General features: G+C 51.5%; 1 protein-coding gene across 4 annotated transcripts in view; it reads left to right on the forward strand.

The window, feature by feature from the left end:
• SMG6 (SMG6 nonsense mediated mRNA decay factor) overlaps positions 1 to 27,639 on the forward strand; it is a 114,825-nt gene that overhangs the window by 7,620 nt on the left and 79,566 nt on the right. For all 4 annotated transcript variants that reach the window (XM_054847408.1, XM_054847411.1, XM_054847413.1 and 1 more), the window contains exons 6-10: positions 684 to 762; positions 1,851 to 1,961; positions 2,617 to 2,829; positions 18,248 to 18,309; positions 22,205 to 22,350. In XM_054847408.1, the coding sequence (XP_054703383.1) occupies positions 684 to 762; positions 1,851 to 1,961; positions 2,617 to 2,829; positions 18,248 to 18,309; positions 22,205 to 22,350 (611 nt within the window). The remainder of the gene's footprint in view (positions 1 to 683; positions 763 to 1,850; positions 1,962 to 2,616; positions 2,830 to 18,247; positions 18,310 to 22,204; positions 22,351 to 27,639) is intronic.

The following is a 27,639-nucleotide window of genomic DNA, read 5'->3' on the forward strand; positions in this document are numbered from 1 at the left end:
TGAAATCTGTGGAGGTTTGGAGAACAGGGCAGGGAAAGCTGCTGATTTTGGGGTCTGTGGACATCGTGGAGTATGCTGATATGTCAGGGAGGCTGGGAGGAACACGGTGAACATAGGGTTCATCATGGGTCTGAACAGTGTTGATGGATCTGTGTGGCATGATATAAACTGGAGAGTGGATAATACAACTGAGGGAAAATAGAGAGGAGATGAATGGACTGTGACTGAATGGATGCTTCTTCTCTTGGGATGATTAAGGATCTTGAAAACACAGGGAACAAGCTAAGGAACATGGAGGGTTTGGTCCCAGCTGCCATGGAGCTAAAAAGGGAACTGAGAGGGAAATGCTCCCTGAATAGCCTGTTCTCTGTGCCTGAAGCTGCACAGGGGATAGCGCTTGCTAGATCTGGCTAAATGCTCATCTTCAGGCTGAGCCAAGATCATTTCCTTCTGCAGCTGTATCTGCCCCTCTCTCTTGTCCTGTGCCCCAACTGCCGCTCAGGCCAGGCACAGGCTGGCTGCCTGTGCACGCTCTTGCAGGCAGAGGGCACTTGTGCAAAGGGCCTGTTCCCTGCAGGACTGCCAACGCTGTGCTGCGAGGGGAGTTCTGTGCCCTTAACAGCAAGGAAGGCAACCTGATGTCCTTTCAGTAAACCTTTCTCTCTGGTTCTTCCCTTCCTCAGCTGGTACCTGAAGGCTCAGCAAATTGCTCCCAAAAACGGCCGCCCGTACAACCAGCTGGCGCTTCTGGCCATCTACACGGTAAGATGCTCATCATGCAAGGATGTAGCAAGCATAGAGAAAGCCTCTGGAGTGGCTGTGAGATTCCATCTGGTGGAGAAAGGCATTGTTTAGGGCAGTGGTCCCAGATGTTTGGGGTATTTTTTTTGTTTGTTTTAAAAAAAGCTGATGGCAGGGTGTACTGTGTGGATTCCAGCTGCTGCGGCTTCAGGCAGCTTTGTTAGATATACGCTACTCCCTCAGGCTATTGGTGTTTTGGGGACTGTTCTGCAGGCTGTTGAGAGTGCAAATGTTTTAAAAGTGGGTTGTGTTTAAAGTTTTGCGTGAGGTGTTTGTGCCCAAGGCCATGCTGTCATGAGGATGCTGTTTCTGTTTGCAGTATCTTCATCGAACCTGTGGGCACTGGTCTAAGTGACATCCACACATGACTTTCTTAGGTTTCAGTTTTGCTGGCTACTCCAGCCATGCAGGAAAACTTACTTCAAGGGAGACGTGACAGCAGATAATGGAAGCATCAGGCTGGGACACGGGCTGGTAGGGATGTGCCCGTTTGCAGCACTGAAAGATGCTGGTTTAAAGCAGAGCAGTTCAGAGCTGCAGGGTTCAGAAGTGTATTTCCTTCATGGCTGGGAATGACCTTTCTGACTCACAGTGTGGGGCTTGGAGCAGCAAAGTGTCCCACCCTCTGTGGTGGTCTGTAAGGCCAGCAGCATGTGGGCAAAATCCTAAATGGCTGTGTCCTGGTAGTGTAAAGACTTGGGGGGTGTCTTCTCACAGTGAGAGACTGTTTTGTGTGAGCTTCTGGGTTGATGGCTGCTGTAGAAGCCTTGGGGCTAGAGTAAGCGAGTCCACAGGCTGCAGTGTCACCTATGCTCCCTAACCCTGGCAAAGGGCTTGTGCTTTGTGCTGGTGTTTGTAGGCAGCGGTGAATGTGGATGGAGAGTTCAAGGTCCTACTTGTCATAGTGTTTATTGGCATATCTGTCTGTCACAGGCAGTATTGAGGGAGAGGACACATGTATTGAGGGACACGGAAGGTGAAGTATGTGGGAGCTTGGCTCTGAATGCCCAGAGTGAGTGGCAGCTCTGAGTCTGGTTGTGTTTTTGCAGAGGAGAAAGCTGGATGCTGTCTACTATTACATGCGCAGTCTGGCTGCTAGCAACCCCATCCTCACAGCCAAGGAGAGCCTCATGAGTCTGTTTGAAGAGACAAAACGCAAGGTGAGTCTTGGAGCTGGGCTGCGGGATGCTGCAGCTACCCACGCTAACTGTCCTGTGCTGGGGAGTTGTGATCCAGAGAGGAGGGTGATGGTGGCTTTTGAACTTGGAGTCACCACTTATCTACTTCTAAGAAATTCCATGTTGGGAGTCAGATGAGAGAGGCAGCCTTCAGAATGATGGTGTCCTTTCTGCTTCTCCTCAGGCTGCTTTTGGGGTTGTTCGGGCAGCTGAATCTCTTGTTTCTGGGTCATAAACTGTAAAACAGTTAAGCTCAGCAAGGGCTGTAGGTTGCTGTGGTTTGCAGCATGGCCTTGGCATCATTGCCTTATCCCATAAGTGCCCCACATCTACGGGGGTGGGCAGGAGAGACTGCAGTCCCTTTGTGCCCCAGAGAGTCACCCCAAGTCAAAGACACAGCATGTTGGCTGTCACACAGTCCTAGGAGTGGGCACAGCTTTTCTCGACCCAGGGCAACTGGAGTTGAAAACCTCTCACCTGCACGGTCCTATAGTGTCAGAAACCAAATTCTGGACCTGTCAATGAGTTACCGTGGTTCTGAAGCAGGGGGAGGGGCTAATTTCTCCATGTAAATGAAATTATGTACTTTTCCTGAACTTTGATCCCTGGGTGACCTGAATATGTCCTGTCTGCCCAGGCTGAGCAGATGGAGCAGAGGAAACATCAGGTGCTGGATCTGAGCCCCAGCCGCTGGGGGAAGAGCAAGAAGTCCACGTTGCGACAAGTTGGAGATGATGCCACACGGCTGGAGATCTGGATCCATCCCTCCCACCCCCGCTCCTCCCAGGGCCACGAGTCCGGCAGAGATTCTGAGCAGGACAACGGTCTTGGGAACCTCAGCCCCAGCGACGTGAGTACTGCAGGAGGCGGCAGTTGGCTTTGGTGTCATGTGTTTGGAATGCAGTGGAATGACACTGGATCTGTTTTGCTTTCCTGTTGCTAAATTTTCCAGTGTTTTGGCTTCCCCTATGGGAGCTGTGCCTGGGTCAGGCTGAGGAGCTGGTGACCTCGTGCCTCTCATGTTTAAGGCATGTTGTTACCATCCATTTCTTGGCAGCGTGTGCTGGCGTGGCTGATGCGGAATAGGAGAGGCACAAGCAGAAGATGCTGTAAAATGCCTCCGCCAAGGGCTCTAACTAGGGTGAGGTTGCTGGTGGGAAATGAGGTCAGGTGCTGAAGTGCGGGGTTAACAGTGACCCTGTAAGCTCTGAGGCTTGTTATGGAAGTGGGTCACTTGTCCCAGTGCCAAATGATGGGAGGTTTGCACCGGGAGTGTGAAAACTGTGGTTTTAATAACCAGTCTAGGTGTTATATTTGCATTGCTTGTTCTTCTGAGAGGCCAGATTATTTCCTTTCTTTTGCAAGGATTAAAAAAAATAAAAAATTTACTAATGGTATCTCTTGTCAGTCTGTTCGAGCTGTGTACCTTGCAAGAGGAGCCTGAGTGAACTCTGTTTGTCAGGCACAGGAATGCAGGCGAAGGCAGTGGTGGTTGGGAGCTCATCCTCTAGGAATCCTTGCGCTGCTTTGGCACATGCGGCCTGCAGGAGAACTTGCCAGGGAGCTCTGGGCTGCCTGTCCTAAAATGGCTGTTAAGGATGTGAGTTTAGCAGAACTGGGAAGACCTTCTCCGCATACTGCGGGGCCCAGAGCTTCTCGGATACGATTGCACTTTTATAACTATTTCGTGACTTCAGCTGGGTGGAACTGGGGTGAAATCTTGGAGCTTTGAAAGATAAGCTCTGGCACATTGCTGCAGCATTTTTAAGACATTACTGCCCTTGGTTGTTTTCCCTCTCCTCAGCTTCTCTTCTGGAGACCTTTGCTTCCTCAGCATCATTGAAAGGAACATGCCAGGCTTTAGCCTCTCCATAAATCATTGATGAAGATGCTTTGACATAAGATGCTGTGAGTGTTTTTGAGGCACTAGGGGTTTCTCTTTTGCAGCGCTCCCATGTGAGGTGGTGTAACCGCTTGCAAAGCGGGGGGGCAGCCATGTCTTGTTTATAGTGCAGCGCTGTTTGCTAGAGCTTGTCCTTGGTCTGTTCAATGGGGGGCGTGCTCTCTGAAGAGCAGGTTGCTGGCAATGCCTGTACAGATTTTTTTTTGTCTGATTACTACCATTAGTCTTGATTTCTTCATCTGTTTGAAATGTTGGCTCATTGAAAGCACGAGCTTTCTGATTGTGGAGAGGCCGCATGATCAGAAATATAATGGGAAAAGGGCTGGGGGAGCTGAGGGCGTGGCTTTGGGCACTGCTGGTTTTGGCAGCCAAGATATTTGTACTCGGGCTGCCTGTGCCTGCCGTGGTGCAGCGCTCCACTTGGGTTGGCTGTGCCGTGCTTGTATCACCGGACTGATCTGGATTAAAAGTCAACAGGTGAAAAGCAGACCTTAAATCTGTGTTGCTGCCAAAGCTCCTGGCTGGATAAAGACAGCAGCTCTTCGGGAAGCTCTGGACTCCTTGCTCCTTGAAGCTATAGCCTCTTATCTTCTTCCTCACTGCACCTCTGGGTGGTTTGCAGCTCCTTCTCTGTTAAGGAGCGGAGCAGTCCGTGTGTTGCCACTGTGTGGCACTGTTTGGCCTCAGAAGGGCCCTTTCTGCGCCAGGGCAGGCAGCCGCCCGCATCCTGGCAGCACCTCTGCCCCACATCCCCCAGCCGGGCGGAAGGGAACAGCTCTTCTCCCAGGGGATGTGTGCCAGCACTTACGTGTCATTTTGGGGAAATGAGTCTAAACTGTGTCATCACCTCCTTGATCCCTTCCTTGCCAGCTTTAGCCCTTAAAAAGGCCGAGGCAAGCCGTTGTTCTGTCATTTGTACTGACAGCTGTGCTCTGCAGGTAGCTCCTTGGGCATCGATTTTCATGGCAGCTGTTTCTGGGCCAGAGAATGGAATTTTGTGGGGTAGAACGGGAGAGCGTTCAGCTTTCAGAAGCAGATATAACACCACAAGTGTAGATCCTAACAGCTCTGGACTTGTACGGGGCAGAGGTGTGGGAGAGAGGCTCCTTCTGCCCTTCAGATGGAGGCTGTTGCTTCAAACCCAGCCCAAGCCAAAGGTGACCGGTGTTTTTACTGTGGAGATGCTGGCTGTTTCACAGGTGACAAGAAATTGATTTGGGATGTTTTCTGTCCTCAGTGGTTGCTTGCTTCATTGTGCAGGCGGTTAGGTGCCAGTCCTGTGATGTGGCACACTTGGCAGGGAGATGCTGAATGATTACTCTCCCAGGACCTGCTGATGTGCACGCTCTCCCTGTCAGTGAGCAGGGAGTCTGCTCAGCACATGCTTGAGCATCTCTTCTCATTATTGACTTTATTTTTCCTTTTGCAGCCTTATACAAAGACATAAACATCATTACTTTATTTCAGGGTTAGGAGCCAACTGAATGGAATTAGTAAAGCGTGATGGCAAGCGTGCAGAAGGCCAGCTCACAGTGCAGCCGTTGCTGTGACAAGAAGAAGTGGCACGCGGTGCTGGCAGTTTGCCTTGGCACCGTGTATTTAGGTAGAGGCTTGGCTTAGCTGCTTCTTTCACAGCCTGCTGCATCATGTTTTCTAGGAAGATGCAAAAATGGAAGAACATACCATCTGTCCACACCAAGTGGCATGTATCTCTGTTTGACCCCTTCCTCAGTAACTGGATTTGGCACTGCTGGCATGGGGGGCATGGGACAGCCTCAAAGCAAGCTGAAGAAGTGTTTGGGTTGCAGCCTAGGAGTTTTGTGCTTAGGGTTTTGTTCGTTACACCCGGAGCCTTTTGGGGTTTCATTCTGTGAATGACTGTTCTTTGTGGTCTCTTCCATGTTTCATGTTTCTAGGTGTGCAGACTCCAGGCTGACCCAGTGCCCTGCTTACCTGGCAATATCAGGTCGCTTCATCTGGGATTCCAATAAGAAATGCAAAAAAGGAGACTGAGCCAATCAGCAGCTGTATTGCTTTTTTAAAAATAACTGGATAGGACAAAGTGAGCTGACGAGCTCTCTGCTATTTCTGCTCTACCACTGGTTTCATTTGCCATGGGTCTATATTGATCTTAAATCTGATAGTACTGTATGCAGCTTACTGCGCAGACTGTGAATTGGTAAAGTAAACAGGGCAACTGTGCTGTCAGTCTCCTGAGAAAGTGTTAATATTAAACTGAGTTTGAGATTTTAATCACCCCTGTCAGGAAATGCTGAGTTAAGGTTCCCACAGTTGCTGTTGCCTGCTGCCTGTGCTCTGCAGTAGATACTTCCTTGTGTTATCACGCAGCATGCATGCACTAATAAAGATTACTCCATAGCTGCAGCTAAGATTAGGGAAGAGAGGTTTTCTCTTGGCGCAACAGTAATTGAATAGTGCTTCTCTCCAGATGTCTGAATACTTTAGAATCATTAAAGAATTAAGCCTCCTAGCCTCTTTGTGAGAGGTCAATCTTGTAGAGCCATCAAAAGTTTGGTAGGGCCACCCAAAAAGCTCTCAGGAAAGCTAAGACCAGAGTCAAGATCTGCTGTCTCAGCCCTCTGTGTTGGCTGCGGGAACCTTCCTGTTTCCCCCCAGCCTGCTGGTTAGGGACAAAGGTGTTGCATTTGCCTGGTGCTGGGTGCCTGTTGAGCAACAACCCCTTTGCAAGAGCAGAGAAATTGTGGTGGAATCGTTAGCTCTGAAGTTCAGAGCAGGTTTTAACCTCCATTTCTTTACGCAGGCTTTCTTCTCAGCAGCAGGGAGTATGGACAGTGCATCAGGGTTTCCACAAGTGAGCAGTAAATACCAACAGGAGGTCTACTGAAAAAAAGAAAAGGACAAAATTCTCTCAATAGGCTGAATATAGAGGGTTTCTTACTTCTGTGTTTCTTCTTCATTGCCTACTGTACTCTTTTTTGGAAGCTTATTATATGTACAGCTGTCCGTCTGTGCTGGTAATGGGTGCGAGTACCAGGAGACAGAGTAGCAAAGTCAGTGGTGTAAGCAGAGTGTGTCTTTGGGGCTCGTTTGTATTCTCTTTCAGATGAGTAGTGCTGATCTCTTTTGGACCCCTTTGTCTCCTTCCATCTCCCAAGTCCTAGAAAATCAGATGAATGGCAAGCACGCAGGGAAATGGTCCTCTGTGGCTGGATGAGGGCACTGTCTTCTCAAAGCAGTGAAGGTTGTGAGACCTGTCCTGCTTTTTGCCCTCTAAGTCAGGATTCACCTAACCGGGAACTTATGCAGCAATGCCTGATTGGGGCTATCTTCACAACTTACTGTGATTCATTTCTTCTGAGATGAGACATTTCCAAAGATTCTCACCTTCTGTCTTTCTCAATTCTTCTTGCCTGCTTAGTTTTATTTCTGACTTTGCCTGCCCCACCTGTGCACCATCATGCTGCGTCCACTTACACTTCTGCAGCCCAGTCGCAGTCCGAGGCTGGAGAAGGCACTTTTGGGAATGCCTGTGGAGTCCTGGGAGCTGCCCGAGCCGCTGCCTCAATGGAGGCCATGTGTCCTGAGTGAAAAGGGTCATTGTCCTAGTCAGCTCCTGCATGTTTCACATCCGTTTTTCCATGGTGGTGTTTGTTGTTTCTGCTCTGGTGCTTGTTTCTCTCGGATAGCAGCTGCTTGGGTGACTCTGGGCTGGCTCCTTCTCCTGGCTGGTTCCAGTCGGTGCAGTTATTCTTCTGGGAGATCTGTCTCTTGGGCTCTGCCTCCGGAGAGGGGTGCTTCGGGGGAGCAGTGGGATTAAACCTCATGTTAGTCTGGTAGCAGTTTTGGTGGGGGTTCTTGGCCATTTTGCTCTGTCCTTTGCTTGGACCAGCCACACGCGGAAGTGGTAGTGACCTGTGTTCAGAGCTGGGGTTGCCTTGATGTCACTACCTGTGGTCCCTAGGAGCGTCTGGTTTGTTAAAAGGCTGTTGTGGTGTGAGGCGGGTGTCTGTGAGCGCGGCCCAACTTTGCTTGTGCAAATATACCACAGAGACAACCTTGTTTACTGAGAGTGACTCCCTTCGCTCTCAGCTCTTTTCTCACTTTGTAACTCTTTTCCATTACACATGACTAGAAATAAGTGACAGGCAAAAGTGGAAGTGATGTATTGGTGTAATGATGGTTGTTCTTCCATATAGATGCACGGGTAAGAGGCTGCTTGGGGAGCTCGTCGTTTCCGGAGTGTCTGCCCCTGAGTCTGCTGCCAGCCTGGTGGGAACATTTCTCTGCGCTGCCAGTCTGGCTGGGTGGTTTTTCTCAGGACAGTGAAAAACGGATCTTTTCTCTTCCATGCGGGCTCTTATGAGTAGTCCCTGCTGGCTGAAGTACAGGGCTCCTTCGTTTGCTACCTCCACGGTGTCAGGTGGGCAAAGTGCACAGAACGGTCCTTTTTTAGGAGCTTCTGATCTGGAAAATAAGTCCAGGCAGCTGGGGCTGTGCCTCTGGTTTAGATGGGCAGCGTGAAAGCGCAGACATGCCTGCCTTCCCCCCGCTGCTGGGACATGACTCCCCACAAGGGTAACCCTGCAAGCTGCACACGATGCCCTGGAAGCCTGCACTGACTCCTCCGTGCTTTCAGGGTGGGGTTTTTTTTTTTTATGTGAAGGGACTGGAAATCACTAGACCAGCAGTGCCCGGAGATGCCCAGTGAGGTCTTCTACTGAAACCATTTCTCACACCTGTTAAAAAACTGAGCCGCACCAGAGCAGTGGCGTAGGTTTGTCCCCGAAGGGAGGGGACACACAAGGGAGTGTCCGCTCGGTTTTTCTCAGTGCATGAGCCGGTAGTGGGATACACGCACGCTCTTGCAGCAAGGCCTCGAGTCAGGCTGCCATTGGCGCCGTGTCACAGGAAGGCGGCTTGTGTTAAGTCAGGAAGTTTGTCTCTGCCACAGTTAGGTGCTCTCTAGTATTTGACGTGAGCGATCCCGTCTGTGGTCTGTTGCATTATGGTCTGCCCTTGCTGTCAAGGGAAAGCAGTGCTTCCTCTCCAGCCTGTTGCTCTATTTGATCCATACCTTTGCACCTATGCGAGCCTCTCCTGAGCCTCCCCTGCGGCACAAAAACAAGCAGCGAAGCTCTCTGGGGCAGGAATGCTAGGCACTGGCAATCAGCTAAAGCCTGCCACTCCTTATTTCTCTCCTGTACCCACCACTCATGTGAAAAAGCAGCAGGAGATGTTGCATCCTTAATTTTTGCGGGACTTGAGAGCAGGACTTGAGAGGGAGAAATCTGGAGTTCCCTCTGTCCCTCCCTGGCAGCCTCCTTTTCTCACCCCCACAAGCTTGCAGGAAGCTGTTGGGTTTAGTTACTCATTCGTGGAGGTCAGGACTAGGTCTGGGGTTTTTTTTCCTTTGTGTTTAGGAAACGGTTTACAAACTGTTTTGAGCACGGGGGAGCTGGTGGCGTGCGAAAGAGGCTTCTCAGCCTCTTTACTGCTGGACTCTTGTTAATTCTCTGCCCTACCTCCTTTTCTGTAGTCTCTTTCTTGGTTGGCAGCATGAGTATTTCTGAGTGCTTTCCCCAGCCTGCAACCCCTCCGCCTCCTAATATGACCTCGGTCACCAAACCACCTTGGGGCTTTATTTTTACTCTAGCCGTTTTATTTCGCGTGGTAAGAAGGTTGGTTTCTTTCCCCTAGCAGTGAGAAGACTTCTCTGCGGAGGAAGTAAAAGAGTGCCAGGCTGCAGTTGAGGCTGGTTAAACACTAAAACCACAGTCCTAGCCTCTCCGGGTTTGAGACGTGACATTCAGACATGCAGCTTAGCACTGGCTGGTTTTGCCTGCCACTTCTGCACCCTCCCTGCACTTAAGTTTATTAATAAACTCTGCTTTTTACTTTAAAATGCTGGTAAAAACCTTCTCAGCTGCAGTTCCTGCATTAGCAATCCAACCAGAAATGCTGTTGCACCTTGTCCGGGCTCGTGATCTTCAGGGGATGCTCAGTGCTGCTCCGCTAAAGCTCCCGGAGCTCGGCAGAGCTCGCAGAGCCTGGTTACCGATTTAGCCTGTGCACGCATGTCGTGTAGAACCCACATACTGCTTTCCAGCTCAACTTGACCTTTTGTCACTACTCAGAAAGTGAAGGCTAAGCTATGGGTAAGAGTTTCCAGAAGTTGGTGTTGATCTTTTTTTTTTTTTTTTTCCCCTTTTCTTTTTAGACCATGTTGGTGGTTTTATTTAACTGTGAAGAACAAGGCAGGGACTAATGTTACTTGAATGGGAGAGACACCGACATGTTCTCCTTCCGGTAACAGGCATCTGGTGCTAATGTGTGTAGAAGTATCGTGGTGGATCAGAGGTGGGAGCGCTACAAGGACATCAATGACTTATGCCTCTGTGAGGGGCTCTGCTATATCCCAGTGCTCAGAGAGGCTGCGGTGAGGGGGGTGAGACTTCAAGTTCCAACAAGCTTCTCATACTCGAAAACCAAGTACAATCATCCAGAAACCGCCTTTCCCTGTCAGTCACCCTTTCCTCATTTCCTCTCCTGCTGGTGCTGATCAGCCAGGGATTTGTGTGTAACCAAACCCCCTCCTGCTGCTGCGCATTAGTCCTTTCTCGTGGCAGCGGATTTGATGATCCAGGCGCTGCAGGATGATGTTGGGAGGGAGAGTTTGCACTTCAGACGAGAATGCTGCCAGAATTGGCAGTATGGGTAAGGGAAGTAAAATGCCTAATAGCAGGGTTGGGAAATTTCCCAGAGCAGGGTGAACGCTGTAGACAGTGATTGCTCTTGAGCTTTTTTTTTTTTTTTGTTAGTCTAACCTTGATCTTTGTGTGAAGTTGGCCCAGGCCAACTTTTTCTGCTGCCTCTTGTACACTTTTTGGGATGGGCATCTCATATTGCATAGCCAAACCTCTTAATTCTGCCATGGGGAATGTTTATTTCTCTTCAGTATTGAATGAGCCATTTCCAGACGGGCTTCGTATCCACTGTGGAGGTGGGTATTAGGAAAGAAACTTCCTTCCGGAGGATCAGGGAGTGGAACCTGCTGGAATCTGTGTCATTTCCTCTGTCCTTGGCTCTATTCTTCCTCCCCAGCAGATTTCATTGCTGTGTGATTCAAAGTGGAGAGGGAGATGCCACCATGCCCTGGGTTACACCGCCTAGGTAGAAGTAAAGGCTCCAGAAGTACTCCAGGAACACAGCAGGGTGGAAAACTTCCTCCAGGTTGTAGGAGCCTGGAGCACAGGCTGGCTGTGAGCCGTTATCCCTGCCAGTGAGTGTGGCCGGGAGAGCGGGAGCATGAGGATTGTGTGCGATAATGCTGTCATCCTTCTGGAAGGCTGTGTCTCTGCTCAGCCTGTTGTCCAAATGTCTTCTCTCTTTGCCTAACTCTATCTTAAGCCTTTCAGGGTTAGATCTCTTCGGTCTTCACCCTTCTTAATTACTATTATCTCCCTCCTTTGCGCGTTAACCCCACAAATAATCCAGAGTAGCAAAGGCGGCTGACAACACCCTCAGCTGCATTAACAGGACATCTCTTATGACCAAAACTCATCACACGTTTCTCGGTGTCAGCTTTCTACTGCAGGAAGGGGATGCTGTTTACTCTTGGCAAACAGCATGTGTTTGAGTATAAGCTGCTTTTTGCTGGTTGAGGCTGTTTCAGTGCACAGCACGTGGCCTCTGCCTTACCTGCTAGATAAAGAATGGCTCTGCCTGGATCGTCTCCCTTTCAGTGCTTAACCAGGTGCAGCCTTGAAGAGCTGAGCTTGTATCCTAAACGACCTGCAGCACCAGAGCCAATTTGTGAAAAGTTTTGTGTTGAAAGTTAACTTGATATCTCAGCTGAGGACTCTCTGGCACGTTTGCATAGATTCATAGAGCTTATGGCCAGCAGGGACCATTAGATCACCTAGTCTGATCTCCTGTATATCACAGGTCCTTAAATTTCACCCTGCTGCTCCTGTATGAAGCCAAATAACTTGTGTTTGGCTAAAGCAAAACTTCCAGAAAGACATCCAGTCTTGAGAATCCACCCTTTTCCTGGGGAGTTCATTCCAGTGATAATTGCACTGATTCTAAAACACTTATACCTTCTTTCCAGAGCAAATGTTTCCAGTTTGTTCTTGTTGTTCTTGACGTTGCTATTCTGCGAGTGTAAAGAGCCCTTAAGTACCATGGAGGCACTTTGCACCCTGCAATCAAAATCAAATCGCCTCCCAGTCTTTTTTGATACACTAAACAGATTGAGCTGTTTAAGTTTTTCACTGCAAGACATCACTTCTAGCCTTTGAATCACTTTTATGGCTGTTTTTTTGGACCGTTTCCAATTTTTCAGCATCCTTTTAAAAATCGGGGCATTAGAACTGGATGCAGTATTTCAGCGTCAGCCTCACCAGTGCCGTATATAGATGTAAATGTGCTGTCCACTGCCTGCTCTCTGCTCGTACATCTAAGGGACGTGTTAACCCTTTTTAGCGGACGTTGTGTTGGGAACTTAGCCGCTGTAGTCCCTAGAGCCTTTCTGGGGAAGATGCCTCGGGCACGGTCTCCTGGAGACTTAATTTTACGTGATCCCAGACGCATAACATGACATTTGATGCTGGAAAACCCCAGATTTTGAAGCGATTATAATAACCTTGTGTGAACGCGCTGTCGCTCCATTCGCCTTTGTGTCACGGGCAGTTTGACAGCAGAATTTGCTTTCAGTTCGTTGATTAAAAATGTTGCTAGCGAGTCTCTGCCAACCTCTTACCATCCAGTTCAGTGAGGGTCCCTGAAGACCGCTGATTTTTAAGAAGCTACTTAATCAGTTTTTAATCTATTTAATGGTAATATTTTTTTCAAGAGTGTTGCGTATTACTAATTCATAGAAACCAAACTTAGATACAAGTTTGGTTGAAAACGAAATAAGATGCATATAAATAATCTATTTGACCTGTTTTCCTTAAATTGAAAGTTCTACTAGTAAACTCGTAATTTAAAATAATGTTAAATTTTTTTTATAGGTCAGGTATTTGTTTTGGAGCCAGTGAAGTCACCACTGCTTGATTTTTACATTACTAAAGTGCACAATTCTCTTGCTTATGTTTCTCATCTCACCTGCTCCCTGCAGTGATGAAGGGAAAAATCAAATGCTCCTTGGTTTTGCTGGGAGGGCTTCTTAATTTCCTCTTTTTCTCTTGCTGGGTTGCTGACTTGCAGCTCTTACAGTCATGAGATATGTCATGGAGCTGTAGCTGCTACAGTCCAAAAGATCAGGAAGCTGCAGAGTATCTCAAGGTCTCTTTACCTGGAAATGAATTTTGTATGTCTCAAGTCCACAATACATCAGGGTTCCCTCTTTCTTCCATGTCATAGCAAATTGGATTTTACATTTGCGTAGTATCAGGATTCTCAGTGGAATTGCTTCTAATGCTACAGAAATTAATCTGGTTCAGGGCAGGACACTGTGACTGCTGAGCAGAAACCTGCCCTAGAACACGTGGCAAGGAGAAGCCAAGGCGAGCTCGGTATCCATTTGTGGTTGCAGGAGGTATATGTGGGTACCTCGTAAATACTACAAGAATGCCAGACAATCTTAATAGCCCTTTTGTCTCGTCTCCTTTATGTAGGTAGCCGTTTGCACAGCACACTTTCTACCAGCATTTTGTTGCGATTGCACCTGTATCAGTAAAAACCTCCTCCTGGTATCTTGCCAGTTGAACCCACTGCAGCATCTTGGGCTTTTCAGAAAGTTTTGTGTCAGTGCTTGGTGTTATTTCAGCGAGATACAGCCAGAGCTCTGCCTTGCGAGTTTGGGATGGCTCGTATATTTAAGGCTGTCTCCAGGGCAGATAGCAGATCGCTGCCGCTGTTGGACTGGGTGGTTTAAAGCTCTGAAAGAGCTGCCTGTGGAAAAGAGGAACAATCTTAATAGTTAACATGGTACATCTAGCCCTTGAGCTGGGAGTGAGAATATGGCATGGTTTGGGTGCCTGGATGTTATTTCACAGAGTTCTCAGCAAGGGAGCTGTGCCTGGAAAAGCCTGGCTACCCAAGAAACCCTGAAAATATTTGGGATGAGTGTGGTACGTGTTTTGGAGTGGAGCTGTGTGGCTCTGTGGTCTATATCTCAACCCCTTGTCACTGAGAAGACCCCTAGACTCAGGAGAACATCCCGCTGTGCTCCAGTCCCTTCCACTCCGGTGGAGACAGCACATTTGTTACAGGCAGTTTTGCATCTGGTCTCTTGATTAATGGACTTGTCTTTTGCAGCCTATTTTGACTCTGACACCGCTTTCTGCTCCACAGATGCTTTGCTGATGTTGAAGAAAGTTTGCCTCGCTTGATAAAGACCAGATCCTGAAATTTACTTCCAAACCTGAAGTAACAATTTTTAACTTGAAACGCTTTTTCCCCAGGAGTCGCCGCTCCAGAATCCTTCCCTTATTTGGTGCCTCCTTCACAGCTGGGACTGATGCTCAGGTGCCAAAGCTCTGTGCGTTCCTCGCCGTGAGCCAAACGGGTCTGTGCTGGGTTCGAGTGCGGCAACTCTGCCTCCCTGCCCGGTTCATGGCACTCCTTTTCCTCCACACCCCGGTGGCATTTTCAGTGTTTCTGTGCTAGAGTGGGAGACGTGTTTTCAACCCTTTTTGGTCAGCATGCAGTCTCCTGAGGTCGGGTCTTGCTTTCTTCTTTGCTGGCTCAAGACATGACAAACCTTTCCTGAAGCTGTCTGACTGCCCCTGTTCTGTGTGTTGTCAGGACGTACTCCTCATGGCCTCTTGGTGATTTGAGCTGGCTGTTCGGGACCGTTGCTATCTCTGCACTTAGCTGCTCCGCGTGAAGTTGTTAGTCACTGTTGATTTCTTCCATGGTAACAAATCCAGTTTGGTTGGCGGTGCGGTGTGTGAATGCTCCCCAAGCAGCAGTGGGCTGCTTCCTCTGGTGAGGTTGCCTCTTCCCAGGTGGATTTAGTCTGTCTGCACATGCTGACTCATGACAGCCGAAACAGCTGTTTTCAGCTTCAGGCACTACTGTGTGCAGGGACCCCTTCTTCTTCTTGACAGCTGGTTTGTTTTTATAACTAATGCCTTCACTATATGCTCATAACTTCCATATCTGTGATGCCCGCTTTTCAACTGGAAGGGCCAAAAATCCATTTTTTGACATAGTTTCGTTGTTGTATAAACCTTACTTGGTGGACTCTTCCCAAGTGACCAATTGGGACCGGCCAGATTTGGTTCCCTGTCCCAAGGAGCAAAGCTGCCCGCAAAGGGCAGTGATGTCAGTGCGCAGGGAGCCCTATTTTCCCCGACATCGGTACAAGGACTGTTTTCAGGAAACCTTTGGAGGTGGCCACTCTTGGACTGCACAGATGAAGGCAAGGAGTTGTTGCAGGTCTCATGCTAGCACTGTCAGGGTAGCGAGCACGCTAAGTGGGCTTTGGGGAAGTGTTCCTCTCTGCCATGTGAATGCAGAACAGCAGGTGACAGGAATTCCTCTCCTCCCTGCCCCAAAGCCGGGCCGCTGAGTGGAAGTCACTGTTTCCTTCTCTCCGTGAGAAGCGACATTTGACAGGAGGAGCAGGGAGGGCTCACGAAGACTGAGGGACAGGTGAGTCACTAGGGAGTCATTCAGAGAAAAGCCCAGTCAAAGCAGCCCGTGGCCTTAGCGTGAACTCAGAGATGAAAAGTCCAAAGTTAAGTGATGAGCTCATCAAAACCTTGGGGCTGTGAGAGAAAAAGTGATGAAAGAAGCGTGAGAGGTGCCTGCTTGAGATGCCACAGCGCTGGGGCACACAGGTCTCTGCCTGGGCTTGCTGGGTTCACGCTTAAGTTGGCAAGAGGCATGAAACATGCTTCTTTCCTAGAGGCAGGTATCCTGCTTCCTTTAATTAAAAAAAAAAAAAGTATATATGCACATATCTATGTCCCAGTTCAGCACTGGTTGCTGTGGAGTGTGACAGATTAGTCCTTGGGATTGTGAGTGAAAAGACTGAGCATGAAATTTGCTCTGAGAAGATGGGGGCGAAGCTGATGTCCTGGCGAGCCCTCCCAGAGCCGGGTGTCTCTGTGGGAGCGCTCTGGGCACGTCCCCGCTGGGTGCGGGCGTCACTTTCCATTCAAGGTGGGGAGTTTTGGTACTTCCCCGCTGCCAGTAAAGTATTGCAGGGGCTGTGGGTCAACGTGGGCATTGGAGAAAAACATCTGCCTCAAAAGGCTTTCCAGCGGAGATGGGTCAGGCCACAAGCTCCTGCTCTTTTCCATGTTCCCCCGTCAGAGAGCAGAGCGTGGACCCTCTCCTCCAGCTCTTGCAGGCAGCAGCAGCACGTGGGCTCGCTGTGGGGCTGAGCACTGCCCATCGCCCCACCAAGGCTCTTGCACCCAAGCTAAGGGCTCAGACTTGTTAGGCTGTGTCTCTGTCAAGGTCCATGATTGCAGACAGAGACATGGAGCTGGTCACAAATCAGCTTTTCTTACCTCCATAAGCTGTTGCCTGAAAAGAAATAAATGTGTTAAAGATTTCAAGCTCTGAGCTGCCTTGGTGTCCTAAGGAGGATGGTGGAGAAGCAGCTATATCCAGAGTGAATAAGGGCTTTGCTGTGCTTCCCAGTATTCCCCAGTCTCTTCTGGGTTTCATCTGCAGAGTTAATAAAATGGTGGCAAATAAAGTCGAGTTCCAGTGGAAAGGGCTCTTTAGGGCAGCAGTAAAATAGTGAGTAAGCAAGAACCCCTTGCTGCGGGGGCCAGTTTAATTGGTCTGGCTTGTTTTATGAGACAGGTTTTATGTTTAAACTCGCACATGGCCCAGGAGCGACTCTGCAGCAGGGCATCATTCTCCTGTATGGGTCCTCCGGGAACGCAGCCCAGGTTAATTACACCTAACCGAGCAGTTGCACCTCGCGGAGCAACTGGCATAAGTCATGGCGTGAGCTGAGGGGTTCAGCGAACGAGGGTGGCAGGTAGCGCCAGAGCTAGGACTGCCCGTGATGGCTGTCCCCCACAGCCCAGCCTGGCGGTGAGCTTCGTGCTGCCTGGAGGCATCGTCTGGTGGCTGTCCTGCACCCTCTTGTATGCACCTGGCTGGGCATTGCCACAGCCCTGCCCGGTAACCTCATCCTCCCTCTGTGCCTCTGATCCCCCTGTAAATGGAAGCGGCATCGCTGACCTTTATAGAGGGGTTCAAGATATAAAAATCTTGTGCGAATGGGAGCAGAGCAGTGGTGCTCTGGGTTGCTCCTGGTCAGCGTCTCCCTGCGCAGTGCTCGGAGCCTGGCTTTTCTCACCGTGCTGAGGCTGTGCAGGCGCACGGGTGCAAGAGCAAAGGAAGCTTCTTGCTGTGGAGAAGGTAAGAGCGAGGCCAGTCCACTCCTAGCATGACAGAGCCACCAGCTGCCTGTCCAGGGCCAGGCAAAGTGACTACTTACACACCCATGGCTTTTTTCAAAGCCTTTTAGATAAGGACTGGGAAAGCCCAGAGCTCTGCTGAGCTAGCAGAGGAGGCTTAGAGCAGTAGTAAGTAATTATTCAAGTCAGATTTTGGTGTTACTGGACTTAAGCAGGGCAGGAAGCTGCCATCACATCACGTGCTACGGCCGGCTCCCTTAGCTCCATGTTGCTCTGGTAGCTCAACAGCAGCATCGCTGCTGCAGGCTTTCAGGGGCTTTTCTGCTACATCCGAACACTGACTCCCTCTCTGTAATCGCTTAAGGCTGGAATTAAATGAAGGGGTGCAGCAGCACCCCAGTAGCCCCTTGCTTCTGAAAGCTGCTCCTGGCAGGGCACAAACAGGCGCGCCTAGCTTTGCTGCTGAACTCGCTGTGTTGGCTTTCCTACAGAAAAGCCTTGGTGAGGACATCCCGCTCCCTCTCCGCCTCGACCAGAGGCTGCTCCCAACCTCCGCCGCAGTCACGGAGCACCAACCAACTTGCTTCTGTTAGTTGTTTGCTTTGTTTTTCTTTCCATTGGTGGGAAACGCTAGTGGGAACGGCTGCCTTTGGGGACTCCTTTTGCATAACCCCTTAGGCTGAGCTGTGCTTTGATGAGCTTACGGGGCGCAGAGCCGGAGCCCTTCGGCCGAGAGCCGTCCCGCAGGCAGCCCGAGCAGCCGGGGCCGGTGCCCGCAGCCCTGCGCAGGACCCGGCAGAGGGTGCTGTGTCTCCACCGCCGCTCCCCGCTCCGGCTCCAGCTGTTTGGCACTTGCCCCTGCCTGTGTGCATGATGTTTGTAAGAGTTTGGGCATGTCCATTTGGTTCCCATCTCCAGTGCCACCCCCAGCATCCAGGCCAGGTTCTTCTGTCACTGGGGACATTCTTAATTCACAGGAAATCGGAGAGAGTTTAATTGTTTTCTCCTCTCTCTCTTTTTTTTTTTTTTTTTTTTTTCCCATGCAGCTGAACAAAAGGTTCATCCTCAGTTTTCTCCATGCCCATGGGAAGCTGTTTACCAGGATTGGGTAAGTGTGCAGGATGTTTATTTTATTTTCCTACATTACAAGTCTTTTTGGAATTTAATATTGTTAGCAACTAAGCTGTGTTTGGAGCTGAGGGCACAGGGTGTGAATTCTTGCAGGCCTAGCCTCCTGGTTCTTATTCTCCTTACCCGCCCTGCAATCCACACTGGTTATTGTTTGGGCTTTTTCTTCCCCCACCTCAAGGCCCAGTCCTGCCTGTGCACCAGGACCCTTTGGCAGAGGCTGAGCTCAACTGGCTGATACACACACACAGGAGGGATTAGAGGCTGTTTTCCCTCTCTCTCCCATCACCTACCCATGCTCCATTCCCCCTTAATTTCTGGTTTTGCTCCCTCTCTCCCATTTCCCCCCACTCTTAGCCAGCAGTGAGGTGGTTCTGGGGGGCTCTCCATGGCTGCTGCCTGCAAGGAGCACAAAGCCATCAAGGCAGAGAACCATGCAGCGGCTGACAGCTGCCATCCGGAGCGTGTCAAGACAAGCCTTGCCCTTTGTCTCCTCGCTGCCATTTTAGTGAAAGCCTCATAGCTGAGAGCTGCCCTGGCTGTGGGAACTGGTTTATACAAAGTGCCCTTGGCAACGTCTGTCAGAAACTGGTTTCAAGTAATTGAACAGCTACCCTTGAGGCAAAGCAAGCCTGATTCAGGCCTGGGCTGAGATCCCAGCCTGGGGGACATCCTTATGACCCAGAGAGCAGAGCTCAGCCTCGCAGCCGATGGGCTTCCCATGGAGCTGTCCCTGCTCCGGGTCCGGCCCGGCCCTTGCTGTCAGGCGGTGGGGCGGCTGTTCGGGGGCAACTGTTGTAGTGAGACCTCGCGGGGGTTCAGATGGTCTCTGGCAACAGTGGTCTCTGCTTGAGCCTGCCAGTGCCTCGTAAGCAGATGTAGTCTCATGAGCTCTGTTGGCTCCTTCAGCCTTTTGTGGAACTGATGGCTACAAGTTACAGGGTTGAGACACCTCTTCCAGGCCACTTAGGTACAGGTGGTGCAGATGCAAAGTGGCATTTTGTCCCTGCCGTTGTTTTTTTTTGACTCAGATGTACAATTCCCTGCCTCTGTCTGGGCCTGTCCCCTTTCCCTCCTGGAGCAGGGAAGCATAGCAGTGCGGAACACAGCACCGACCCTGCCGTGCAGCCTGAAGCCTCAGTGCTTGTTCCATCCAACGCGCTCTCCGGGGTGGCTAGTCAGGAGCGGCACGTGCTTGACTTTGGACCCTTCATAAAGCAATGGGAAGCAGGAGCTGCGCTGGCCAATTTGTTGGGAGATCCGATTGTCTGAGGGGGAGGGCAATCAGCTCGCTGCCGGTGCTGTTGATCTCTCCCCGAGTCAAGGCACTGATTATCTATTTGTGGGCAGCAGTGAGGAGGCAGAACTGGATGTCCTCCTGCCTGCAGGAAAAGAGGAGGAAAGCTGCAAGAGCCCATGAAAGGTTTGGTAACTGCAGCGTGTCCGTGCCGGAGGGCAGAGCATCCGGGGAGCTGCTGGTCCTCAGCTCTGCGGGGCCGTGCTTGCGGCCGAGCTCCAGTTGAACGCATGCCAGCAGGGGGATTAATGGGAATGTTGCAGAGATTGCTTGCACATTCGGCTCCTGAGATTTTTGTGAAATTAAGATGCAGCATTTGAGGCAGTTGCTTCCCAGGACAGTCATTTAGAAAACCCAAGTAAGTTTAATGGTAGAATATCCCCTGAAGTACTTAGAAGGGAACTAGAAAGTAATACCATGATACAGGAAGAGAAAATCGTCCAGCCCTGCTAAACAGCTTCCGTGCTTAAAATAGGTAAAAGGTGAGGAATAGTTGAGTCCTCTTTGGGCAGGATCTTCAGTGATTTATCTGTAAAAAGTACGGAAAAGATGATGTTGCCCTAATTGGACTCTCTTGCTCCTAAAACCACAGGTAAGCAATTTATTAAATGCTTCCGCTCTGCTCCTGACCTGCTGGTTCTGAGCTCAGTGGGGTTACTGCATGCTGTTCCAGATGTGCTGTGGTATTAAAGCACAGCTGGCGGGGCTGAGGAAGCCCTTGCTCCTTCTTGTTGTTATTCCATGGCAATAATCTTCGTCTCCTCACTAACAACCCATCCTGCAAAGGGCTTCTCCATCCCCAGTGTCCTGTCTGCCCTAGGAGGATGTTGCTGGATATGCTGGATGTGGTCTGAGATTTCTCAAAATTAGGAAGTCTTTAGAAGCAATCAGTTTGCTCTAATTCCCTGGCTGCGCCCCAAATCCAGGGAAGTTGCCTCTTCCAGGGGGAGCAGTGCTTTTGTACCGGCGGAGCTGCTCCGTTCTGCACAGCTACAAAGTACAAGGGGCCTGTTTGTTAGAGCCCAAGTTTGTGGGAAGGTAACGGAGACTTTGAACTGCTCCAGCAAACAGTGCCCGGGGAGAGGGTACCCCTGCTGCTAGGCAGAACCGGTTGTTGAAAGGCATCCGTGAAATATGGTTAAGAAGAAAGCCATTTCTGTCTTTAAAAATAGAGCCTATTACTGTCCTGAAAGTCTGTTGGGGAAGCCCAGCAGAATTGCCCGTGTGGGTTACCAGAAGTGGCTTGCTAATCCAGCCTGTAGTGTGCTGATATCACAAGATCTGAATCTCTCAGGGGAAGATAGAGGAAATTGCTATGGAGGCCTCTGAGGTTGCCTGCCCCGGCTCCAGATGCCTCACCCACTGCGGATTTTGGCTCCCTCGCTCCCATGTGGGCACACTAGTACAATGTCTCTGATAACTGGAGCAGGAACTTGCTGCGAGACAAGTATTCATTCTTGCTGGGTCTAGCTGTGGCTTTTTCTAGTGTAGGAGCAAGAAGTAACGCAGCAAGCTCAGCAGAAGAGGCAATGGGACAGGAGGACCTTCCCCCCCACAATAGTTTGTAAGGCTTTTTTGGCAGCTTCTTGGTTACAAAGTTGTCCTCGTGTGATACCAGATGAGGACTCTCTTTGGGAGGGCTGTTGTGGGCAGCAATGTCTCAGTCATTGCTTTTGTTTGCAATCAGTCCAGTTTTTGACCCTGTTTCAGTTGGGAGGTTGCTGAGGATCCAACAGCTCTGATAAGTAACCTCAGCTAATTCCCTTAGCGATGCCAGATGAAGAGTAGGATAAATGTGTCAGATTTCTGTAGGCGCTTGTGAGCGGTGTTGAAGGCGCACCCCGTCCCCAGCCGTGGCACTGCAGCCGCTGGCTGCTGCATCTTGATGAGCGACGGCAGCGCTGTGTGCTGCAGGGACCAGCTCCAGCTTTGACATTTCCAGCAGCTAGACAAGGCCAGTCATTAGTCTGTGGGTCCCTGTCCTGTGGAGCTCTAAGTGTTGAAGCTTAGAGGCTCAATCACAGTGTTGGGGAGTGCGTAGCCTGGGGGGGGGACGGGGGTCGGTGCTGCGGGATCCAATCCCACAGTGAGGAGCGCAGGGACAGGCACCATTCTTCTGGAGGAAGCACGGTCTGGCCAACGTTCAATGCACTGGAATTGCCACATCCGCAATGTGGCACCAGTGTGTGCAGTTTTGCTGCAGCCTGGGTTTCTCGGGAGTCCCATGGGCTGCTCCTGGTCCAAGTGAGCTGCTGGCCTCTTGGCACTCCTCCCAGATTGGTAGAAGTCTGTAGAAAAAAAATGGTTGGTCAGAAATGACTCATAAAGGCCGTGTTTTCCTGCCAAAGGAATGCTGCCTGTCGGTCACAGAGCAATCCCTCGCTGCCCTCTCTAAGGAAGGCTTCAGCTGCCTCCATTGCAGCCTGCACCTTCATTCCCCATGGCTCCTGGATGGGAGACAGCACCCCAGGGGGGTCCCCCGTCCCTGGGAGACGTGACAATGAGTGAGCTGTGCCGACTGACCGCCCTGCGCCCTGGGGCATAGCCTGCGCTCTACAGACTCTCTCTCTGTCTGCAGGATGGAGACTTTCCCTGCGGTGGCCGAGGAGGTCCTGAGGGAGTTCCAGGTCCTGCTGCAGCACAGCCCCCCTCCCATCGGAAGCACCCGCATGCTCCAGCTTGTGGCAATCAACATGTTTGCAGTGTACAACTCCCAGCCCAAAGGTACCACGTGCTGCTTGAGGGGAACTGGGCTGGGGACCAGCTGAGTTCCTCATGGAGAAGGGTGGGGGGGACTCACCAGCTGAAGACAGATGGGGAAGCGGAGCGGTGGTTGGATGCCTGGGGGTGTCGGCATGCGTAGGGACAGCAAAGGGACCTTGGCTGGGCCTTGGTGGAGCTGGCTGAGGCATCTGAGGAGTGAGGCAGCATCGCATCTCCCTGGAGCCTGAGTCATCAAGCACAGAAGGAAAGCACTGCTTTACAGCTCTGCCTTCCCAGCATTTAGCTTGGGCCATGCTCAGTCCCTGTGCTGGCACCAGAAGGGCTGGGAGGATCTCGGAGGCCTTGGCTCTTGGGAGACTGGCGTTGCCTGTGACCGCTTGTGTCTGTGCAGGCGGCCAGGCGATGCGATGGGAGATGCTGCTCTGTGAAAGGCCAGGCTGGAAGCTCTGCCCCATATTAAGGCACCTAGAGAACAAAGCAGATCTAGTATTACTCATCCTCTTCCCCTCGCCTCCTCCATCCACCCAGGAGGCTGTATGTGGTCTCTGCCATTGTTGGATTTAATGTGTTGGTCAGCGGAGATGCTGCCAAAACAGAATCTCTTCCGCTAAGTTTAAAATGGTGCTTCCAGGAGACGTGTTTTTTCCCTGCGGCCCCCCGACATGCACAGTGGTGGGTGCCCAGGTCTGCCTGAGCCACGTGTTCGGGAGCAGGGATGGGGCTGCGCTCCCTGGGTGGGAGGAAGCAATGTTTCGCCCGCCGATGGCTTGGGATTTAGATCCCAAAGATGGAGGTTTCCAGCTGATGGATTTCAGTTAAAGCCACCATGTGGGCGATCAGGCTGAGCCCCAAAGAGCTGCTGCTGGAAGATTTCTCCCTCGTGAGCCAGTTGGCCACTCGTCAGGCCGGTGGTTAGTGGCTGAGGTCAGCTGATGGAGCGAACCAGCGTCGGCTGGAGGGCTGGGAAGCAACTCTCGTGCACCGTGCCTGCTGCCCGGCCAGCCTCACAGGCACCCTCCTCTCCCGGGGGAAGCCCTGGGGGAGCTGTCAGTCCTGCTGGCGAGGCAGGCTTGCCCTCCTGCCTGCTAGATGCCAACCAGCGACGGGGTGTTTATCTTTGAGCTGCAAAGTACTTTACGATTATGAGCAAATGCCTCTGCGTGGCCCCCCGGTAGGTATATTAATAGTGGTGTCTGTGCCGCAGACAGGAGCGGGTGGTAAAGAGAGGAAGAGATTTGTCTGGGCTGTACGGCAAGCCCCTGTGGCAGAGCTGGAAGCGATCCCAGCTCTCAGACCACTGGACTCTGCTCTTCCATCCATAGCCGAGTTGTGGATGTGTGTGAGTGACAGAAAGGGAGCGCTTTTTATCTCATGTGAAAAATAAGTATTCTCGGAGTTTTCTGCCTCCTGTGTGGGTAACTGCCAGCTGCTCCCGGCTTTTGGATCTCTGGAGAAAGCAAACCTGTTCCTGCCGGGGACTGCAGACCGCACGCAGAGCAGGTGGCAGTGTTCATGAAATGCCTGCAGGTTGGATGGCACTGTGGCTGCCATCTGATGCCTAGCGCCTTTCGGGGATTTCCCTGAGGGCTCCTTGCTCTGGTGACCCTAAAATACTGCTGAGAATATTGTTGGCAAAGCAAATCCTGTTGTCAGCACAAATGCCCTGGTGGTCTCCAAGCGCTCGTGTGCGGAGTGCTGGCACAGCCCAGATTGGGCTCAGTGCCGACACTGTGATATTGAGAAGAGCTGGGTGCAGTAGGGGGAAAAAAAAAAAAAAGGCAAAGGGCCTGGAGTTTAAAAGGCAAGCAAGAATGTTTGCTGAATTATTACAAAGTGCCCAGCACAGAGCGAGGGTGTTGGCTCTTTCCCCGGCGTGTGGGTTGCTGTGGGCAGGGGACTGGCTGGAGCGTATGGCAGAAACGGCTGTCGGGAAGGTGCGGGTTTCCATTTCCCAGCACATGAGTCACCTCCCTGGGTTGCAGTAGCATGGGCAGCGGCGGGAGCGGGTGCGAGGGGGCTGATCCGCCCCTGCGGGGCGTGTGGGAGGCTGGGAGGGCGCAGGGAGCAGTCCCACCCTGCCTGCATCCCAATTGCCAAGAAACAATACTGGGGAGCAGCGAGCCGGGCGAGCCGTAGTCAGAGCTTGGCTGTGACAGCTCTGTAGAGCTGGATCTAACTTTGCAGTTGGACCAGATGACCTCCAGAGATCTCCTCCTACTGAAATCCTTCTGCAAATCTGGGATCAGAGCGCGTCTGTGTCCTTCCCATCGCATGGACCTGTCTGACCTTCAGCTGCGAGCTCTTGGTAGCAGGAGGAGATCCGTGGGTTTGGGACCGGGGAGGGAGGTCTGTCTGAGAGCCTCTCTTCCCTGCTGTCCGGGGGTAGTTCTCTCTGGGGATAGCTGCTCCCTCCCTCCTCCACCATGTATTTCCAGATCTCTGGAGCCCCAGCTACTCCTGAGAAACTTGTAAACTTGCTTGCTCGCCCCAGTCTGGTGTCTAATGAATCCCTTGTGCTGGGATCCAGCGGTGCTAGCAGTTGCAGGGTGGTGTTGCTGGCAAAACAGTCTTGATGCGGGGAATTTTTACACGGTTTAATGCCCATGAACACAAACTTTTAATCACAGATTCGGGTATTGAGAAGAAGAAAACTTGAACAATGCTTTAATAAACACCTTTCCTCCCTCTTCCTCAGATTTACACCAAACACCTATCGTGCCCCATCTCAGTCTCAGCTTTCCCTGTTTTTGCTGCAGAGTATGCTCGGTCTGTCCCAATTCCTTCAGTGAGGCAGCACAGGAGCTTGTGGACTCGTGTGTAACCATTTCTATCTGCTGCTCTCTGCTTTTTACTCGTTTGCCTTTGCTCTGACATGGGTCAGCTGTGGTCCTTCAGGGCTGTCCCTGACTCGGGGTGCATCCCCCATATTGCACTTTTGATGTGTCCTGTGCGTCTCTGGTTCCTAGCGGCTGCCGCTTTTGTAAATCAATCTGTGTGAGGTCACCACGTGCTCTTCTTTTTGGGGTGCAAGTGGGGTATTTAAACTGGTTTCAGAGCCAGCCAGCTGTGAGCGGCACGTGGCGTTTCACAGCCTCCTCCCACGCAGGCTGCTGCTGTGCCCCCCCCCCACCCCGGCTACCCGGCCCCTGCAGCGTGTGCCCAGGGCAGGGCTCGGGTGAGCGCAGGCAGGAGCCCCGCGGTCTGTGCCCGGCGCAGGCAGCTGAGCTGTGCTTGTCCCCCAGGGGCAGCACCAGGCACGCCGGAGCTGGTCTCAGCTGCCTGTGCAGCCAGGCAGCACTGGGAAGACCCTGGGAGATGGTTCGGGTCTGTTGTTTTCTCTGACAGAGGAAGCCAAAGCATTCCCACATGAAGTGCTTCCCCCGCTGTTCGGCATCAAACGGCGTATTCCTCTGAGTGAACCGCTCTCCCCGTTGTCCGCAGAGGCGTGCAGACAGCGAGGGCCCCTCTGACCTCCTGGCAGGAGCAGTCAAGGTGTGAAAAAGCTTCTTGTAAAGCTCAAATCTGTGGCACAAGGAGGGCCCACCCGGGGGAGGGAGACAGAGAGGGACGGACATTCTACATGGCAGAGACGTGCAGTTGCCGGAGCTTTCCGTCACGGCATGTAGGTGATTCCCAGTGTTTTGGGCCATCCTGGGCTCCGACTGGGGCGGGACCTTTGTGGGGTGGCCTGTTTAACAGTTTGGTAGCCATCTGCACAACCAACTTACAGAGAAGTTTGGATCCCTTTATCCCAACCACAAACACTCCAAGAATTTTAATTTTTTTTTAATTCTGTAATTTGGGGAAATAAAACTCTGGTTTCTGAAAAGACTAATTGAAGCCGTGCTTGCGGCAGGGGCATCTCGGTGAGGGGAGAGAGAGGGAGAAACCCCCTCCCAGCCCATCTGTGCCCAATTTACTCCGATCTGGCCTCTCTGAGGCTTTTTTCTTTCTCTCTCTCTTTAATAATTTGTTTTATAATTCCTGGAATCAAACCCATCTCAGACACACTGTTTTATTTTACTGTATTATTGGATTATACTTCCTATAAATCACTGGATGTTATTCATAGGCCACCACCAGAATAACTTCCCCTCTCCCCCCGCCCCGACGGCCCCGCATTCCAAACAAGCGCGCACCAAAGTGGGGGTGCAGCAGCACGGGGTACCCTAGAGACGCTTCCCGGAAATCCCAGCAAATTTGCCTGGCTGCGGGTGTGAAGCATCGGGCTGCAGCACCTGGATGCCTTCTGGCACTCTCGGGCCAGTCGCGTTGTGCCGTGTGGAGGTTGTTAGGAGGTCGGGCTTAGGTGGAAGTGGGGAGGGGAGGGGGCTGCCATATGTGCATCCTCAGCACATGTAGGGAATGAAGTTGCATCCCCCGGGGCCCAGCAGAGTCGGGGCGCAGAGGTACGGGGAGATTCTGGCCAAACGCGCAGCTTTGAGGATTGGGAAAGCGGCTTGTGTTTCAACCAGAGGAAAGTTGCGGCAGGGCAGGGTGACCGGTCCGTAGGGTGTCTGCGCTGCCAAGGCTGACGGTGAGGAGGAAGACCCGCTACTTGAGCGGCAGTCCTGCTGCCAAAGCTTGTGTGGGACGTGAAGAGGGTTTGAGGGGGCAGCCGGTGCGACAGGGTCAGGCTGGGCTTTGGTTTGCAGCCCTCCCGACTCTGTCTTCTCGAGTGGAATGTGCTCGGGTTTTCTGTGCGAGATAGGGTTGGCTGGGAAGCCTTGAAGGCTTGTGCAGCATGGGAGGATTCATGCCCCGCTCCCTGCAGCAAATTCAGAGCAGCGTCTGTCCCCTTTGCACTGCCACACTGGTGTCCTCAGAGCAGCGTAGAGTAGGTCAGTACTGCACAGGCCACTTGGTGTAGAGATACTCTGGCTCACAGAGAACTGCTCTTACACAGTGAGCATCCGCTAACTACAGCTTTTGCAAGGGTTAGCTAATGTGCATGGTCCTGCTTGCTCCTTGAAGACCTACACCAGCTTCTGAGATGCTGATCTTGCCCAAGTCATCTTGATAGACACAAGAAAGTATCCACAGGTTTGTGCAAATCGACTGCACCTTCTAAATAGGTATAGGGTATAGGATTTCCCCTTCTGCGTGTGCGTTCAGTGCACCAGCCTGGCTGGAGAGGACAGATCGGACACAAAGGACCCCCTGAAATCAGCCTCCGCTTTGTATCCAGCGGCCTGCTCCGCTGCCGTCCTGCCCCTGTGCACAGCCCTGCGCTGGACGGAGTGCGTTTTGCTTTGCTGACCACAGCTGCTCTGGCTTGCAAGCTAAAGC

Source organism: Grus americana, chromosome 19 (assembly GCF_028858705.1).
Source record: "Grus americana isolate bGruAme1 chromosome 19, bGruAme1.mat, whole genome shotgun sequence".
In the NCBI taxonomy this organism is placed as follows: Eukaryota; Metazoa; Chordata; class Aves; order Gruiformes; family Gruidae; genus Grus; species Grus americana.